The sequence below is a fragment of the Hyperolius riggenbachi genome, chromosome 3 (genome assembly GCF_040937935.1).
Source record: "Hyperolius riggenbachi isolate aHypRig1 chromosome 3, aHypRig1.pri, whole genome shotgun sequence".
NCBI lineage: Eukaryota > Metazoa > Chordata > Amphibia > Anura > Hyperoliidae > Hyperolius > Hyperolius riggenbachi.
In genome coordinates, this window is record NC_090648.1 from 6,611,937 (window position 1) to 6,632,069 (window position 20,133).

Genomic DNA, 20,133 nt, shown 5'->3' on the forward strand with positions numbered 1-20,133 from the left:
ATGAAACCTGGTATACACCTTCAATTTTAATTGGCCAATCACTGTCCAAATTGACCACCTTCATGTAGAAAGAAAGGCAACAGATATTGAATACTATGAGCAGATTGTTTAGGTACGCTCTCATACTACATGGAGGTGGTAAAATTGGTCATTGATTGGAAAATCATAATTGAAAGTGTGTACTAGGCTTTTGAGGTTACCTATCCACAGTTTTACAAATCATACCACAAGAAGAATGTGTGTACCAGGCATTCATCAATCGTTATTAGATTCCTATCGGTTGTTTCCCTGATCATGTGCAGCCGTCTGTGGATCCCAGGTAGACATGTGACCAGGGGGGAGGAGCACATAGCTGGACATGTGACTAGGGGGGGGGAGCACATAGCTGGACACATGACTAGGGAGGAGCACATAGCTGAACATGTGGCCAGGGAGGAGGAGCACATAGCTGGACATGTGACCAGGGGGGAGGAGCACATAGCTGGACATGTGACTAGGGAGGAGCACACAGCTGGACATGTGACTAGGGAGGAGCACACAGCTGAACATGTGACCAGGGAGGAGGAGCACATGGATTTTACAGAGTTCTGACTTTCACATTAGAATTTAGGAATTTTTAATTGAAGTCAGAATTCAGAATTCAAAGACCTCCATCTTAATTATAAAAGTAATGCAAAATTACAAATCATGAATCCACAAAATCAAAAATTTCAGCAAAATTTTCAGAAATTTTGGCAATTTGCATTGCCCCTAGCGTGATTAGCATACATAACAAGACTGCTCTGGCTCCACCCACTCCCTGATCTCAATGGACAGACCACCAATCAGATGCTAATAAATCTGGGTTGATGCAATATGTATGCTGATTTAATGTAAATTCATGCAGCATGGAGATGGACCGATTAACCAGCAGTTATTGGATTTAATTCGTCCATTTCCTTATGAGATATATTTGCATAAAACAAGCATAACATTTGAATAACTATCCCTACAAACCAAATAATATTCCCCGTTTTGTGGTATTTTCTGGGCAAATTGTTGACGTTTTCCGATATACCTCGGAGATCTTCACATAACCTTTCCACACCCCTATGGCGGCATGTAGGGGCTCTGTGAAAGTCGTGGTGAAGGTGTGGAGGTGTCTGATGGGGTCACACAGGGCATAGAAGGAGATCTGCCCCACTTCATAATCCAGATATATCCTGATTCTGCTACTGGAGATATCTGAAGTAAGAAGAATCAATCTCCTGTCGTGTACCACTGAATACAGGTCACACCCCCTCACTAAACACCAGGATCGCTTATTATCACCAATCCCTGAGTATCGCCCAGTCCTGTCTATACTGGGGTAGCACATCCCAACCCTCCAGGTACGAGACTCACCAACCTCCACATCCCAGTGATGCCGCCCTGAGGAGAAGCTCTGGCTGCTCAACACCTGAGAATAGTGAAACCTTTCTGGGGTTTCTGGGCGGTTCTGCATTTTATCTGACATGGAGGCAGTTTTCCTGTCCTCAGATATATGCAGGTTATTACCAGCTGTGTTCAGATCCAGAACGAGGTCTGTCTTCTCTGATTGGTCTGCTGTTTGCTGTACAGACCCAATATGGAGTTTCAGAGCCCAGAGGCGTTTGAGCTCTTTGGTGAGGGAGGGTTGACGTTGTGTTTTGGATAGTTCCTCAGTGAAGGAAACTTTGTCCTCGGTAGGAGAAGGTGTAGAACCCGGATAATCTGTATGTTTTAGCTCTTCTTTTCCACTTAGGTTTTCTCTAACCTGGGCAGGGCTTCTCTCGGTTTCTATGTCTCCCCTTTCTTGTCCTTTTCTCCTGCGGTCCTGCTGGCTCTGCACTCTTTTCTGAGTGTTTCCTATCACTGATATCAGTTTCTGAAGAACATGTTTAGATTTCTTCTTCTCCTTTTCATATTTCACATCCAGTTCCTTCACTTGATGGCCCCGATGGTCTCCATCCAGCCTGCACGACACACAGATCCAGGCAGAGTCCTCAGTGCAGTAATACTCCAGGATCCTCTGATGGACAGAGCATTTCCTGCTCTCCAGGGAGGCGGTGGCGGTGGGGTCACACAGGACATGTTCAGGAGACTTGCTGTGGACCATCAGGTGTCTTTCACACAGAGAAGCTTCACACATCACACAGGACTTAGCAGCAGGTACAGGAGAGTGTAGACAGTAAGTACAGCAGACCCCAGACTTCTCATTATCAGGATGAGTAGACAGGAAACGTCTTGCGATGTTCCCCAAGGGAAAGTTCTTCCACGATTCTGGTCGCTCCATAAATGTTTCTCTGCATTCAGGACAGAAATAACTCCCGGACACCTCCTGTGAATCCAGCACTCCATCGATGCAGAGATGGCAGAAGTTGTGTCCACATTTTAGCATCACAGGATCCGTATAAATGTTCAGACAGATGGGACAGCCCAGCTCTTCCCTCAGATCAGCAGATGCCATGGCTGAGAGATGAAGAGTGAAAGGACACTGAGTTTCTGTAGTCTTGTAGTCCTCCGGGAAGACTGGTCACTCAGTAATTTTCAGGAGACCAGGTGACTCTCATCAGTAAGTTTCTTCCTGTGGGAACCTTTGTTCTCAGAAGAATAGAGGCTCAATGGCTGTTGGACTTCCCTGAATTTCTGGTTCCAAACAAAAGTCCTCAATGAGTGTGAAGCCTTCTTCTGTTTCCCTGGAGAATGCCACCAAACTGCATTCTAAACTGCACAGATTCCTAATGACTATGAGATAATTCCTCTTTTTTTTAGTCCTAAAAGATTTGGAATCTGTCTGCAGGAAAGAAAAAAACACTTTCCCCAAATTTCTCAGGACATCAGCTTTCTACTCATAAGTTTCTATTGGCCCAGATAATCATATGTATTTTGTATATGCAAACCGCAAATGCATTAAAACGCACGCAAAACGCACATGCGGGAAAAAACTGCAAAGCGCACTACAAACACAAAAACACACATGACAGAGAACGCGACCTTTCATGCACTGACAAGTGTGCACCCAGCCTCAATGTATTTTCAACAGGGCAGCCATCAGGGGGGTACAAGAGGGACAGTATTATGGGGCCCAGGAAGGGTCTGGGGCCCAAACAGTGGCAATGCCACTCGAGCCTCTGCTGGCAATTGTGTGGTCCCTCTTCCCTGCTGCGTGATTGGTGAACAGGTATCAATGCAGGGGGGAGAGTGTTATGGGCGACAGGCAAGTTGCTTTGACTCCACCCCACATACCGTGGCTCCGCCCCCACAAAATCTACCTATCAGATTGTTATTCGGTGTGAGGGGAGCCATGTAGGTTTGCCAAGTATGGGGCCCAGATAATTCTGATAGCGGCCCTGATTTTCAATGCAATGCGCTGTGTTCATCTGGGTTGCGGGCCAGTCTGAATGTGCTCTTGCGGCCCTTGTTGTGGACTATACCAGGGCTGACAGCAGCTACACCGGAGGGACCGGTAAGACATAGAGGGAGCTGGCAAACTGCAGGGGGCTGGGAGAAGCTCCAGGTAAGGCAAAATCCTTTCTCGCGTTTATCTCACCTACAAATTAAATAAGAAAAAATTAAATTCACAAACTTGTAAAAAAAAAAAAAAAAATTCCCCCAGAGTTAAAAGCAATATAAATAACCTTTTGTACTATGTCACAGTCACTTTCAGTAGGCATTTAAAATTTGGCAGGTTTTGAACTATTCCATCTCCTCATGGGGTATTCTCAGTACCTCCTTTAGGCCTCATTCACGATAATGAAACGATAATGCAAACGCAAGCTTTTTTTTCCCTCTCCCAATGCTCCACTGTGCGCTGCGTTTTTTGAAAAACCGCTTTTTTAAGCGCTTTGCCTAAGTGGTTTTGAGATTCACTCCCTGATGCAAGTCATGAAGTGAACTCTTTGACCCAGAAAAGAATAAATACAATGTATTTATTCTTAAAAACGTGAACGCAATCGTCGCACAAAGCGGTTGTGTGAGCGTTTAGCGCTCTTCCCATACCTTCCATTATAGCAAAAACACCCCAAAATGGTCCAGTGCACCAGTTTGCTGAACGCACGAACTGCGCTGATAGGAACCTTCTCATAGAGAATCATTACACAAGCGTTTTGTGGGCGATCTTAAAAATCGCCTGTGCTTGAAAAAAGGCAGAAAACGCCCCTAGTGTGAACGCGCCCTTATTCTGTACTAAATCACTCCCTGGAAAGGATCTACACACACATGTCAGCCAGCCTGTCTACTCATTTACACACAATTCTGGCAGTTGAATTGAGCAGCTGCTGCTCAGTAAGGGCTCGTTCACACTCAGGGCGTTTTTGGTCTTTTCTCAAGCACAGTCGATTTTCAAAATCGCCCACTAAACGCTTGTGTAATGATTCCCTATGTAAAGGTTCATATCTGCGCGTTTCGTCCAGTTTGCGCTCTGCAAAGCGCTGCCTGTAAGATTTTTGGGGTGATTTTGCTCTAATGGAAGGTGTAGGAAGAGCGCTAAATGCTCACAAAATCACTTTCTGCAGCGATTGTATTCCGGTCAAAGAGTCAGTCAGGAAGTGACAAAACGGAATCGCTCTGCAAAAGAGCTTACAAATTCACTTTGCCCAAAATCGTAGCGTGCAGTGGAGTGACGGGAGGGGGGGAAAAACGCTCAAATAAAATCTGCCATCAGAGATTTCGATTTTAGATGTGAACAAAGCCTAAGTGCTGTTGCAAATTAAGAACATTGTCAGAATCCCCCATGAGGAGATAGACTATTGCAAAATCATATTATTCCTGCTTAGGCCCCGCTTACCCTTAATCAGTTGGTGTGCGTTAATGTGCGTTAATGCGCGTTGGTACACGTTATTATGCGTTTTTTCCATAGCAGTGCATTGTGAAAAAGATTTCAGTTAAAACGCGTTAAGTGTGAAAGGTGCGATAGGAAAACATGGGACTTACTTTGACAATCAGTTTTCTTTCAGTTATAACTGAGAGCAACTGATGAAGTGTAAAAGGGCCCTTACTGTTACAGAGGAGGATATTAATATACTAGCTGATGGCTCATCCACTTTTCCTAACCCTAACACACAATCACTCAATTACTCAATGACCAAGTTTGTGAGCTTTGCAGTGTTTGGCATCAATAATTTGCATTGAAATGAAACAAATCAGATTGGCTGTTTGTGGCTCCACCCCCTTTCTGAAATTGAACCCCAGTCACCCAATGATCAACTGTACCAGGTTTGAGGCTTGTGCCATTAACAGTGCAAGAATGGCAGCAATTACATATTCCCCTTGAAAATCAATAGGTGAATTTTGATTGGCTTTTGTAGGCTCCCCCCCCCCCCCACACACACACATTTCTGAATATTAACCCCAGTCATCCACTGTTGATCAAACACCAAAACGTTCGGGTTCGGTTTGGCCGAACGTCGCCCCGATAAATTCGGCATGTTCGGGCTGAATTCCGAACCCAATTCAAGTCAATGGGGACCCGAATATTTCTGCTTTGCAGGCTAGAAAAAACATAAAAAATGAGGGAAACTTCTGCAAAATGGCTTGGGAATAGTGTGTGTGTGTGTGTGTGGGGGGGGGGGGGGCAAATGAGATCCTGGAAAGCTGTCGTAGTACTACCAATGGGACCGGCAACGCTAACCCCGCAGCACACAGGATGGAAGAGGAGGTGCAGGAGGAGAAGGCCACGCTTTGAGACACAACCCAGGCCTTGCGTGAGGCCAAATTGGATACTGAAAGCAATGCACTTTGTCGCTATGCATTGAAAAATATAATAAAATTAAAATATTCCTGAAAATGGCACCGGCAACGCTAAGACAGGCTGGCTTAGCGTTGCCGGTGCCATTTTCAGGAATATTTCAATGTTATTATATTTTTCAAAGCATGGCGACAAAGTGCATTGCTTTAAGCATGCAATTTGTCCTCACACAAGGCCTGGGTTGTGTCTCAAAGTGTGGCCTTGCTCTCCTGTGCCCGCTCTGCCATCCTGTGTGCTGGCTAAGCCAGCAAACAGGATGGAAGAGGAGGTACTACAGCAGAGCAAGGCCACACTTTGTGACACAATCCAGGCCTGGCATGACGACAAAATGCAGGCGTAACTGAAGCGCTGCTGAAACTTGGTGAGTGCGGCCGAAGCGGCACTGGACTTTCGGAAATGTTTGGCCACTCGCTGCACCTTCAGCAGAAGATCCGCCACGTTTGGGTATGTCCTCAGGAACCGCTGATCAACTAGGTTCAGAACGTGGGCCAGGCAAGGGATGTGTGTCAGCTTTGCCAACTGTAAGGCGTGAATGAGATTGCTCCCATTATCACACACAACCATGCCTGGTTCCAGGTGCAGCCACAACTGGGTCTGTTCCTTGATTGCCTTCCAAATTTCTGCACCTGTGTGCTGCTTATCTCCAATGCAGATCAGCTGCCGTAAGGCTTGATGACGCATGGCAACAGCTGTGCTGCACCGCTTCCACGCTCCTGTTGCTGGGTTAGCGATGCCGGATGAGGTAGAGCTTACAGAGGCGGTGGAGGAGAAGGAGCCAGAAAGGCCGCTGTTGTCATTGACTCGCAGGGAAGCAGGTCCGGCAATTTGCGGCGTTGGCAACACCTGTGCCGTAGCGGGTGAGGAGTCGCTGCCAGACTCCACAAGGTTCTCCCAGTGCGCAGTAAGGGAGATGTATCGACCCTGGCCAAACGCACTCGTCCAGGTGTCAGTGGTGAGGTGAACCTTGCAGGCAACGGCATTTTACAGGCTTCGGGTGATTTTGCCGACCACGTGACCATGTTATGCTGGCACTGGACAAAGTGGACGGTCAGTGCGGCAGCACAGAAGGACCATGGCAACTCACTCATAGTACCACAGTTTGATAGTGCTGCCCAAAAATTATATGGATCCGTGGACCCGGGCAGTACTGGGAAGTGGGAATGCAGATTTTAGTACCTAAACACACGATACAACATGTTTTACGGGGTCTAAGGCACATACAGATGGTCCCGATCATCATCCTCATCATACAACTCTTCTCCTGACCCCCCCACCACCACTGCCACCCCAACATCCCCAGACACAGACCCCTCATCGTCCTCAACATTAACTTGGGATGCTGGCCTGAGCCCGACCTCCTCCTCCACATCAGGCCCCATCATCTCCTCAATGGCAGCCCTCATTAATCGCTCTGGCGCCGGACCGATGGACACAACGGTCTCCTCCGGGGAGGGCTGCTGCTGACCACTGGCTGCTGGGGTGGATGTTATAGCTTGCGTGGGGCGTTGGCTGTTGCTGTTGTTGGGAGTGCTGCTCACAGCGGAGGTCTCTGAGGAACTCATGGTGGGCTCACATGTGTGCGATGGAGTACAGCTCATCAGAACAACCTCTGCGCACCTGGTGGGACACAAGTGATCCCACTTGGCGGCACTGAAAGTGAGTGTTTTTTTAATAAACAATATGCGGTAAAAGTCACTGAAAATACGTGTGGCTTGGTGGTACGCAAGTGATCCCACTTAGCTGCCCTGAAGGTGCTTTTTTAATTAACAATATGCAACAAAAGTCACAGAATATACGTGTGGATCGGTGGTACGCAAGTGATCCCACTTGGTGGCACTGAAAGTGTTTTTTTTAATAAACAATATGCTACAAAAGTCACTGAAAATACGTGTGGATTTTTAACAGCCCTGTGGGTGCTGCAGCTGCTGTCAGTGGAGAGGCTGGGGCCCTGTGACTGGCCTGGCTGGCAGTGAGGCCCTGTGGGTGCTGCTGTCAGCGGTGAGGTTGGGGCCCTGTGGCTGGCCTGGCTGGCAGTGAGGCCCTGTGGGTGCTGCTGTCAGCGGTGAGGCTGGGGCCCTGTGGCTGGCCTGGCTGGCAGTGAGGCCCTGTAGGTGCTGCTGTCAGCGTGAGGCTGGGGCCCTGTGGCTGGCCTGGCTGGCAGTGAGGCCCTGTGGGTGCTGCAGCTGCTGTCAGCGGTGAGGCTGGGGCCCTGTGACTGGCCTGGCTGGCAGTGAGGCCCTGTGGGTGCTGCTGTCAGCGGTGAGGCTGGGGCCCTGTGGCTGGCCTGGCTGGCAGTGAGGCCCTGTGGGTGCTGCTGTCAGCGGTGAGGCTGGGGCCCTGTGGCTGGCCTGGCTGGCAGTGAGGCCCTGTAGGTGCTGCTGTCAGCGTGAGGCTGGGGCCCTGTGGCTGGCCTGGCTGGCAGTGAGGCCCTGTGGGTGCTGCAGCTGCTGTCAGCGGTGAGGCTGGGGCCCTGTGGCTGGCCTGGCTGGCAGTGAGGCCCTGTGGCTGCTGCTGTCAGCGGTGAGGCTGGGGCCCTGTGGCTGGCCTGGCTGGCAGTAAGGCCCTGTGGGTGCTGCTGTCAGCGGTGAGGCTGGGGCCCTGTGGCTGGCCTGGCTGGCAGTGAGGCCCTGTGGGTGCTGCTGTCAGCGGTGAGGCTGGGGCCCTGTGGCTGGCCTGGCTGGCAGTGAGGCCCTGTGGCTGCTGCAGCTGCTGTCAGTGGTGAGGCTGGGGCCCTGTGGCTGGCCTGGCTAGCAGTGAGGCCCTGTGGCTGCTGCTGTCAGCGGTGAGGCTGGGGCTCTGTGGCTGGCCTGGCTAGCAGTGAGGCCCTGTGGCTGCTGCTGTCAGCAGTGAGGCTGGGGCCCTGTGGCTGGCCTGGCTAGCAGTGAGGCCCTGTGGGTGTTGCTGTCAGCGGTGAGGCTGGGGCCCTGTGGCTGGCCTGGCTGGCAGTGAGGCCCTGTGGGTGCTGCTGTCAGCGGTGAGGCTGGGGCCCTGTGTCTGGCCTGGCTAGCAGTGAGGCTCTGTGGGTGCTGCTGTCAGCGGTGAGGCTGGGGCCCTGTGGCTGGCCTGGCTAGCAGTGAGGCCCTGTGGCTGCTGCTGTCAGCAGTGAGGCTGGGGCCCTGTGGCTGGCCTGGCTAGCAGAGAGGCCCTGTGGGTGCTGCTGTCAGCGTGAGGCTGGAGGCTGGGGCCCTGTGGCTGGCCTGGCTGGCAGTGAGGCCCTGTGGCTGCTGCTGTCAGCGGTGAGGCTGGAGGCTGGGGCCCTGTGGCTGGCCTGGCTAGCAGAGAGGCCCTGTGGGTGCTGCTGTCAGCGTGAGGCTGGAGGCTGGGGCCCTGTGGCTGGCCTGGCTGGCAGTGAGGCCCTGTGGCTGCTGTTGTCAGCGGTGAGGCTGGGGACCTGTGTCTTGCCTGGCTAGCAGAGAGGCTCTGTGGGTGCTGCTGTCAGCAGTGAGGCTGGGGCCCTGTGGCTGGCCTGGCTAGCAGAGAGGCCCTGTGGCTGCTGCTGTCAGCGGTGAGGCTGGGGCCCTGTAGCTGGCCTGGCTGGCAGTGAGGCCCTGTGGCTGCTGCTGTCAGCGGTGAGGCTGGGGCCCTGTGGCTGGCCTGGCTAGCAGTGAGGCCCTGTGGCTGCTGCTGTTAGCTGTGAGGCTGGGGCCCTGTGGCTGGCCTGGCTAGCAGACAGGCTCTGTGGGTGCTGCTGTCAGCAGTGAGGCTGGAGGCTGGGGCCCTGTGGCTGGCACTGGCAGATAGTACACTACGCTAAACTCCCTACCTACCCAAAGCTAAACCCCAATGCAAATGGCGCCGATCACGCAAGTTCGGGTATTTATGCACCGGAACACGTGACCCGCTCGGCCAATCACAGCGCGAGACGCGCATTCAGCCGAACGTTCGGTCAAGGACAAGTTCGAGCCACGTGGCCGAGCATCCATCATGGACACTGAGGTGTTTGGATGGTGTTCACCGTGAACTCGAACACCACAAAATTTGCCGAATCCCGAACAGTGGTGAACACTGTTCAATCAACACTATCACCCAATGACCAACTGTACCAGGTTTGAGGTTTGTGCCATTAACAGTGCAAGAATGGAAGCAATAAAATATCCCCCTTGAAAATCAATAGGTGAATTGTGATTGGCTTTTATAGACTCCACCCACTTTTCTTAATATTAATCCCAGTCACCCAGCGACCAACTGTGCAAAGTTTGAGAACCCTGCCAATAACAGTGTAAGAATGGCTGTAGTTTACATTTTCCAGTGAAATTTGTATTTGTCTCCGCCCCCTTTTTGGTTATGGCGATAAAACGTATCCTATATGTTATTCCAGGTAATGTATTATGTGTGTGCCAAATTTCATTCAAATCCGTTCAGCCATATTTGCGTGATCGAGTAACAAACATCCAAACATCCGAACTTTCCCATCCTATCCTACTAATATAATGAATGGGAAAGTTCGGATGTTTGGATGTTTGTTACTCGATCACGCAAATATGGCTGAACGGATTTGAATGAAATTTGGCACACACATAGTACATTACCTGGAATAAAGTATAGGATACTTTTTATTCCCATAACCAAAAAGGGGGCGGAGACAAATACAAATTTCACTGGGAAAATGTAAACTGCAGCCATTCTTACACTGTTAATGGCAGGGTTCTCACACTTTGCACAGTTGGTCGCTGGGTGACTGGGATTAATATTCAGAAAGGTGGGTGGAGTCTATAAAAGCCAATCAAAATTAACCTATTGATTTTCAAGGGGAATATTTACATTGCTGCCATTCTTGCACTGTTAATGGCACAAGCCTCAAACCTGGTACAGTTGATCATTGGGTGACTGGGGTTCAATTTCAGAAAGGGGGTGGAGCCACAAACAGCCAATTACATTTGTTTCATTTCAATGCACATTATTGATGCCAAACACCGCAAAGATCACAAACTTGGTAATTGATTAATTGTGTGTTAGGGTTAGAAGTAGGCACAGCCAACGCCAGCAAAATACATAAAAGGGAAATGCCGGGTCATAAGTGGGCGGAGACAAATACAAATTTCACTGGGAAAATATAAACTGCAGCCATTCTTACACTGTTAATGGCAGGGTTCTCAAACTTTGCACAGTTGGTTACTGGGTGACTGGGATTAATATTCAGAAAAGTGGGTGGAGTCTATAAAAGCCAATCAAAATTCACCTATTGATTTTCAAGGGGAATATTTACATTGCTGCCATTCTTGCACTGTTAATGGCACAAGCCTCAAACCTGGTACAGTTGATCATTGGGTGACTGGGGTTTAAATTTATAAAAGGGGGTGGAGCCACAAACAGCCAATATGATTTGTTTCATTTTAATGCAGGTTATTGATGCCAAAGACCGCAAAGCTCACAAACTTGGTCATTGAGTAATTGAGTAATTGTGTATCAGGGTTAGGGAAAGTGGATGAACCATCAGCTAATATATTAATATCCTCCTCTGTAACAGTAAGGGCCCTTTTACACTTCATCAGTTGCTCTCAGTTATAACTGAAAGAAAACTGATTTTCAAAGTAATGCCCATGTTTTCCTATCGCACCTTTCACACTTAACGCGTTTTAAATAAAATCCTTTTCACAATGCACTGCTATGGAAAAAACGCGTAATAACGTGTACCAACGCGCATTAACGCACACCAACTGATTAAGGGTAAACGGGGCCTAAGCAGGAATAATATGATTTTGCACTAGTCTATCTCCTCATGGGGGATTCTGACAATGTTCTTAATTTGCAACAGCACTTAGGCTTTGTTCACAAAAGTGGACGCAGCCAGCACCTGCAAGACACATAAGCGGGCAATGCTGGGTCATCAGTAGGCGGAGACAAATACAAATTTCACTGGAAAATGTAAACTGCAGTAATTCTTACACTGTTAATGGCAGGGTTCTCACACTTTGCACAATTGGTCACTGGGTGACTGGGATTAATATTCAGAGAAGTGGGTGGAGCCTACAAAAGCCAATCAAAATTCACCTATTGATTTTCAAGGGGAATATGTAATTGCTGCCATTCTTGCACTGTTAATGGCACAAGCCTTAAACCTGGTACAGTTGATCATTGGGTGACTGGGGTTCAAATTCAGACAAAGGGGTGGAGCCTCAAACAGCCAATCAGATTTGTTTAATCTCAATGCAAATTATTGATGCCAAAGACCGCAAAGCTCACAAACTTGGTTATTGAGTAATTGTGTGTTAGGGTTAGAAATAGTAGGCGAGCCAACACCAGCCAAATACATACCTGAACAATGTTAGGAATAAGTGGGTGGAGAAAAATACAAATTTCATTGCGCAAATGTAAACTGCAGCCATTCTTACACTGTTAATGGTAGGGTTCTCAAACTTTGCACAGTTGGTCACTGGGTGACTGAGATTAATATTCAGAAAAGTGGGTGGAGCCTATAAAAGCCAATCAAAATCCACCTATTGATTTGTAAGGGGAATATTTAATTGCTGCCATTCTTGCACTGTTAATGGCACAAGCCTCTTGCACTGTTAATCACCTGTACCTGGTACAGTTGGCCTTTGGGTGATTGGGGTTCAAATTCAGAAAAGGGGTGGAGCCACATCCAATCAGATTAATTTTATTTCATTGCATATTATTGATGCCAAAGACCGCAAAGCTCACATACTTGGTCATTAAGTAATTGTGTGTTAGGGTTAGGAAAAGTGGGCAGAGCCAACACTAGCCAAATACATACCCGGGCAACGCGGAGTGTCCAGCTAGTGTTTAATATTAGTGAGATGATATAATTTTTTGTGATAGTGGTCCTTTCAGCAATGCTCGGATTCGGGCTTAGCGGAAATAGGCCCAAACCTTCCACGCAAGCACAGCTGGACTTCCCTGCTGCTGGCACAGAGCTGCACCTGACATGGGCTGCACACACCCCAAGTGTCAGGCAGAGGTGCCCCCTCCCAAGAGCCCAAAACTTTCTCATTAGACCAGGTATGTCTGGTTCACAAGTGATTGGTTCATTTGAGCCGGTTCTTTCCTGTGAGTTGAGTGATCTGACTCATCACACAGAACCAAATCAGTTCACTAGATGAGACAGGAACTGCAGCTGCACAGGGCCCTTTTCCGCTGCAAAACGCAAAACGCAAATTTTGATGTGTGTTTTTTGTGCGTTTTTATGCGTTTTTATTTTTTACCAATTTTGATGCGCGTTTTTGTGCATCTTTTATGGGTTTGCGTTTTTCAGATTGGCAAGTGTTGTAATGATTTTTGAAAATAGATACTAGTGGTTAAATCAATACAAAACGCAAAGCGCAAAGTGTTTTTCATGCATTCCTATACTTTACATTGAAGCGCAAACGCATCATAATTGCACAGACATGTGTTTGAATTTTTTTTTTTTTTTTAATTGGAACGCAGCAGTGGAAAAGGCCTCCCAGGATTATTTTAAACAGGCTGCACTTAAGAATCAGCAAACACATGTGTTTTGAGTTTTTGATTCGGTGCATGATCCGGTTCTTTTTAATGAATTGAATCAAATGAATCGATTCATTGAAAAGAGCCGGACTTCCCATCACTACATTAGACTCCTCATTGGTCACAGGGATCCCCGAGGTGAGGCAGGGAGAAGTCTGGGCCCCCTCTCTGTGGCTATATCACTGTGTGTCTGCTCCCCCCCCCCCCCTCCTGCATTGTGCCCCAGGCAGACCTGGGTAAAAGTTATTGGGCAAGCAGAGGGCGTTTCCCAAGTTTCCCACCTGATTTTTTTCCTGCTCAGGCAACTCCCGGTCTGTCCCATATACTTTATAGTATTTTCCTAAGCCAGACATGGCAAATTTCAAAGGTGATTCTGTGGAAAGTTCAGGAAACTAAGTTGGGGCTGATTTCCTATGAGATCATGCTTGGCCATCTAGCGGGCTCTAGTGCCAGCTGCAGCCTCAGCTTTCTGTTCTTGGATGACAGAAGTGGAACCCGATGTGGTGAGACGTGTGCTACCTTCCTCTTCACCACTCACCACAGTCCTAATGAATGATTATCTCAGCCATTGCAGCCTTTCCATCAGCTTAAGCCAGGCTGGCCATTTCTCTCTGTCCTATCTCACCTACAAGGTGTTCCTGTCTGCACACAGGGCTGGCTCTACCATAGAGGTAAAGGGGCCCCCAAGTGCTGCTGGGCCTGTGGTCACTGACAAGAGGCAGCCCTGAGAGGATAAAGATGAGAATGCATGGACCAATGGAGCAGCGCATCTGGGGCAGGCGAGTCGATATCCCCCCAGCCAGAAGATCTACCAACCTTAGTTCATGCCTTCATTACCTCCCAACTGGACTACTGCAATGCTCTCTACACTGGCCTTCCAAAAAAGGCCTTGTACCGCCTACAGCTGATACAGAATATTGCTGCCAGACTGCTAACCAACCAACCCCGTCACTGCCACATAACGCCAGTCCTGCACGCCCTTCACTGGCTACCTATAGAATGGAGGGTCCTATTCAAGATCGGCCTACTGACATTTAAATCCCTGAATAATCTGGGCCCTGGATACATGAAAGATATGTTGCAGCTGCGTAGCAATCCCCGCATTCTCAGTTCCACAGGTTCTAATAATCTAGTCATACCCAGAGTCCACTTGTAGTGGCTGCTAAGGGGCATGTAGCCAAAGGAGGCCCATTGGCAGTGGTTGGCGGTGAGAAGGGGGTCTGCAGAGAGCCTCATGGAGACTTGTGGTGGACCCCCTGAGATGCAGAGTAACACAAGCAGAGTGAAGGAGAGGAATTACCTCACCTCTTCAGGTTCCACGGGTGATTTACTTCTGTTCAGTTGTCCTCTCCCCATAACTACAGTGCTGTCATGGAAGGAGAGGTGGTGCTGGAGCCATAGATGCCTGGAGAAGGTAGATGCTGGAGCCATAGATGCCTGGAGAAGGTAGATGCTGGAGCCATAAATGCCTGGAGAGGTGGTGCTGGAGCCATAGATGCCTGGAGAAGGTAGATGCTGGAGCCATAAATGCCTGGAGAGGTGGTGCTGGAGCCATAGATGCCTGGAGAAGGTAGATGCTGGAGCCATAGATGCCTGGAGAAGGTAGATGCTGGAGCCATAGATAGAATAGCCATAGAAGCGGTAACATCAGGCTACCTATACTGGGGGGCCTCTCTGGCAGCCATTACTAGGGGCTCCACTGGCTACCTATACTAGGGGGTTAATCTGTTGATCTATACAGGGAGCTACCTATACTGGGAGATCCCTCTTATATTAGGAGCCCCTTTGGCTACTTATACTGTCGGGTACCTATACTGGGGGGTACCTCTGATGACCTATACTGGGGGGCCACCTATACTGGGAGATCCCTCTGGTGACCTATACTGGGGTACTTATATTAGGGGCCCCTCTGGCTACTTATACTGTCGGGTACCTATACTGGGGGGTACCTCTGATGACCTATACTGGGGGGCCACCTATACTGGGAGATCCCTCTGGTGACCTATACTGGGGTACTTATATTAGGGGCCCCTCTGGCTACTTATACTGTCGGGTACCTATACTGGGGGGTACCTCTGATGACCTATACTGGGGGGCCACCTATACTGGGAGATCCCTCTGGTGACCTATACTGGGGTACTTATATTAGGGGCCCCTCTGGCTACCTATACTAGAGGCCCCACTGGCTACCTATACTAGGGGCCCCTCTGGCTACCTATACTAGGAGTGCTACATCTGGCTACAAATACTGATGGGTCTAGCTATACTGGGGGACTACTACAGGCTACCTATACTGGGGGATGCTGCCTATTCTGGTGGGCTACCTATATGCAAGGGGCGACTTATGGTGCCCTATACTGGTGGGTATATAATAGGGTGGGGGGGGCATCTATACAGGGGCTACCTAAATCTGGGAGCTTCTCTAAATACCTCTGGCTACCTATAGTGGGGGGATATCTGGGGCTACTTAATACCGAGGTTACCTATGGCTACCTACACTGGGTGGCTGCCTAACACTGGGGGCACCTCTGTCTACCTAACGCTGGTGTGTGTGGAGGGGGGGGGGGGGCACAAAGAGGTCTTATAATGTCACTGCTAGATATAGGACATTTTCCAGATACATATATTTTATGATTCTTGTCATTACAGTTGACTACCGGTGATATCACAGCCCTTCAGGACCTCAGGGTCACAGCACCACTGCAAGCACACCTGATCAGAGGAGCAATAATGATTTCTCTGCAAAGTGTAAAGTGTACCTGAGATGAGCAATTATAAACAAGATATACATACCTGGGGCTCCCTCCTGCCCCCTCCAGCCTGACCCTTCCCTCGTTATCCTCAGTTGCCGTCTGGGACGTCCTCTACTGGCCCCGGTAAGTCATCCTGTCAGGGCCAGTAGGTGCAAACGCATTCCGTCCACGCATACTCCCCAATCTCGCTCACAGGTGCAGAACGCTCACGGCCACGCATGCGCAGTTGGCCCCGGACGACTTCCCAGGGCCAATTGCAGAGGAGGCAGAAGCGGATGGCGAAGGAGTGGTAAGCCTGGAGGGGGCTGGAGGAAGCCTCAGGTCTGTATATTTTGTTTATATCCATTTTAGGTTCCCTTTAAAGAGGGTTGTAAGATCCAGAAAAAAAAAGGCCTAAAAATAGTTAGTGCCCCAAATACTACGTAAGTAAACCTCTTTTGTTTCCCCCTAAAATAGGTCCTTGTATGTTCCCCATTTTATTTATTTATTTATTTATTTTTATTTATTTTACCTGGTCTGTGTGCCTTTGATGAACTGTGCAGTGCCAGCAGCATTGTGGGAAGTCTTTTCTTTTTTTTTAACAAGCTCTTCCCAAATTTCAGATGAGATAAGGAGGATAGAGATGGTAGCGAACAGTTCGTCAGCGAATCTATACTACTTCCGGGTCGCTATGACCCATAGTAGTACGACTGCGCTGGGCCGGCGGTGTGCATCTTTGATTGTGCGCCTGTTGCCAAGCACTCTCTGCGCATGAGTGTGACGTCACTCATGATGTCACGCTCATGCGTAGAAAGTACCCGGCAACAGGCGCGCGATCAAGGACGCACACCGCCAGGCCAGCGCAGCCGTACTACTACTATAAGATATAATTGCATATAAAAAAGTCATTTTCCATGTTAATTTCATAAAGATAAAAACCACCAAATGGCATAATTGTCCTAAATATAAGATATTAGACAATAGAAAAAAACCTTGATGGTTTTATGTTGACGTTCCAGGATGTTAGTTATAACTTCACAACCTAAATATCAAAAATGTGTTTCCAACTTTCCCTGCAGAATTCAGCATTTAAGGCTACTTTCACAGTGAAACGTTTTGATGTGATATTAAAGTCGCAACGCAAACTAACAACGCAACGTCCCAAAAATGTCACAACACAACTCTATGCCCTGTTATCGTTGCATACAGTAGGCATACAGGCAATGACAAGTATGCTTCCAGGTCATTACTGAGCATGTGCAAACAGTCCAACGCAGCTAATAACGTGTATAACACACAGCATGCAGCACTTTCTAATAACACTACACGTTACACACAACACAACTCTATGCCCTGTTATGGTCACATACAGTAGGCATACAGGCAATGGCAAGTATGCTTCCAGGTCATTACTGAGCATGTGCAAACAGTCCACCGCAGCTAATAACGTGTATAACGCACAGCATGCAGCACCTTCTAATAACACTACACGTTACACACAACACAACTCTATGCCCTGTTATGGTCGCATACAGTAGGCATACAGGCAATGACAAGTATGCTTCCAGGTCATTACTGAGCATGTGCAAACAGCCCACCGCAGCTAATAACGTGTATAACGCACAGCATGCAGCACTTTCTAATAACACTACACGTTACACACAACACAACTCTATGCCCTGTTATGGTCACATACAGTAGAGCATACAGGCAATGACAAGTATGCTTCCAGGTCATTACTGAGCATGTGCAAACAGTCCAACGCAGCTAATAACATGTATAACGCACAGCATGCAGCACTTTCTAATAACACTACACGTTACACACAACACAACTCTATGCCCTGTTATGGTCGCATACAGTAGGGCATACAGGCAATGACAAGTATGCTGCCAGGTCATTACTGAGCATGTGCAGACAGTCCACCGCAGCTAATAACGTGTATAACGCACAGCATGCAGCACTTTCTAATAATGCTACACGTTACACACAACACAACTCTATGCCCTGTTATGGTCGCATACAGTAGGCATACAGGCAATGACAAGTATGCTTCCAGGTCATTACTGAGCATGTGCAAACAGTCCACTGCAGCTAATAATGTGTATAACACACAGCATGCAGCACTTTCTAATAACACTACACGTTACACACAACACAACTCTATGCCCTGTTATGGTCGCATACAGTAGGCATACAGGCAATGACAAGTATGCTGCCAGGTCATTACTGAGCATGTGCAAACAGTCCACCGCAGCTAATAGCGTGTATAACGCACAGCATGCAGCACTTTCTAATAACACTACACATTACACACAACACAACTCTATGCCCTGTTATGGTCACATACAGTAGGCATACAGGCAATGACAAGTATGCTTCCAGGTCACTACTGAGCATGTGCAAACAGTCCACCACAGCTAATAACGTGTATAACGCACAGCATGCAGCACTTTCTAATAACACTACACATTACACACAACACAACTCTATGCCCTGTTATGGTCGCATACAGTAGGCATACAGGCAATGACAAGTATGCTTCCAGGTCATTACTGAGCATGTGCAAACAGCCCACCGCAGCTAATAACGTGTATAACACACAGCATGCAGCACTTTCTAATAACACTACACGTTACACACAACACAACTCTATGCCCTGTTATGGTCGCATACAGTAGGGCATACAGGCAATGACAAGTATGCTTCCAGGTCATTACTGAGCATGTGCAAACAGTCCACCGCAGCTAATAACGTGTATAACGCACAGCATGCAGCACTTTCTAATAATGCTACACGTTACACACAACACAACTCTATGCCCTGTTATGGTCGCATACAGTAGGCATACAGGCAATGACAAGTATGCTTCCAGGTCATTACTGAGCATGTGCAGACAGTTCACCGCAGCTAATAACGTGTATAACGCACAGCATGCTGCACTTTCTAATAACGCTACACGTTACACACAACACAACTCTATGCCCTGTTATGGTCGCATACAGTAGGCATACAGGCAATGACAAGTATGCTTCCAGGTCACTACTGAGCATGTGCAAACAGTCCACCGCAGCTAATAACGTGTATAACGCACAGCATGCAGCACTTTCTAATAATGCTACACGTTACACACAACACAACTCAATGCCCTGTTATCGTCACATACAGTAGGGCATACAGGCAATGACAAGTATGCTTCCAGGTCATTACTGAGCATGTGCAGACAGCCCACCGCAGCTAATAACGTGTATAACGCACAGCATGCAGCACTTTCTAATAACACTACACGTTACACACAACACAACTCTATGCCCTGTTATGGTCGCATACAGTAGGGCATACAGGCAATGACAAGTATGCTTCCAGGCCATTACTGAGCATGTGCAAACAGTCCAACGCAGCTAATAATGTGTATAACGCACAGCATGCAGCACTTTCTAATAACACTACACGTTACACACAACACAACTCTATGCCCTGTTATGGTCGCATACAGTAGGCATACAGGCAATGACAAGTATGCTTCCAGGTCATTACTGAGCATGTGCAAACAGTCCACCGCAGCTAATAACGTGTATAATGCACAGCATGCAGCACTGTCTAATAACACTACACGTTACACACAACACAACTCTATGCCCTGTTATGGTCGCATACAGTAGGCATACAGGCAATGACAAGTATGCTTCCAGGCCATTACTGAGCATGTGCAAACAGTCCACCGCAGCTAATAACGTGTATAACGCACAGCATGCAGCACTTTCTAATAACACTACACATTACACACAACACAACTCTATGCCCTGTTATGGTCACATACAGTAGGGCATACAGGCAATGACCAGTATGCTTCCAGGTCATTACTGAGCATGTGCAAACAGTCCACCACAGCTAATAACGTGTATAACACACAGCATGCAGCACTCTCTAATAACACTACACGTTACACACAACACAACTCTATGCCCTGTTATGGTCGCATACAGTAGGGCATACAGGCAATGACAAGTATGCTTCCAGGTCATTACTGAGCATGTGCAAACAGTCCACCGCAGCTAATAACGTGTATAACGCACAGCATGCAGCACTTTCTAATAATGCTACACGATACACACAACACAACTCTATGCCCTGTTATGGTCGCATACAGTAGGCATACAGGCAATGACAAGTATGCTTCCAGGTCATTACTGAGCATGTGCAAACAGTCCA

At 48.1% G+C, this 20,133-nt stretch overlaps 1 protein-coding gene across 1 annotated transcript; it reads right to left on the reverse strand.

Moving 5' to 3' along the window:
* Nucleotides 1-988: 988 nt before the first annotated feature.
* On the reverse strand, nt 989-2,467 carry LOC137560937 (E3 ubiquitin/ISG15 ligase TRIM25-like). Its single transcript, XM_068272126.1, has one exon. The coding sequence runs from the start codon at nt 2,465-2,467 to the stop codon at nt 989-991; it is 1,479 nt and encodes a 492-aa protein (XP_068128227.1).
* Between the last annotated feature and the right edge of the window lie 17,666 nt (nt 2,468-20,133).

Bases quoted from the DNA above. Each gene is read 5' to 3' on its own strand.
- LOC137560937 (XM_068272126.1), bottom strand. From the start codon at position 2,467: ATGGCATCTGCTGATCTGAGGGAAGAGCTGGGCTGTCCCATCTGTCTG.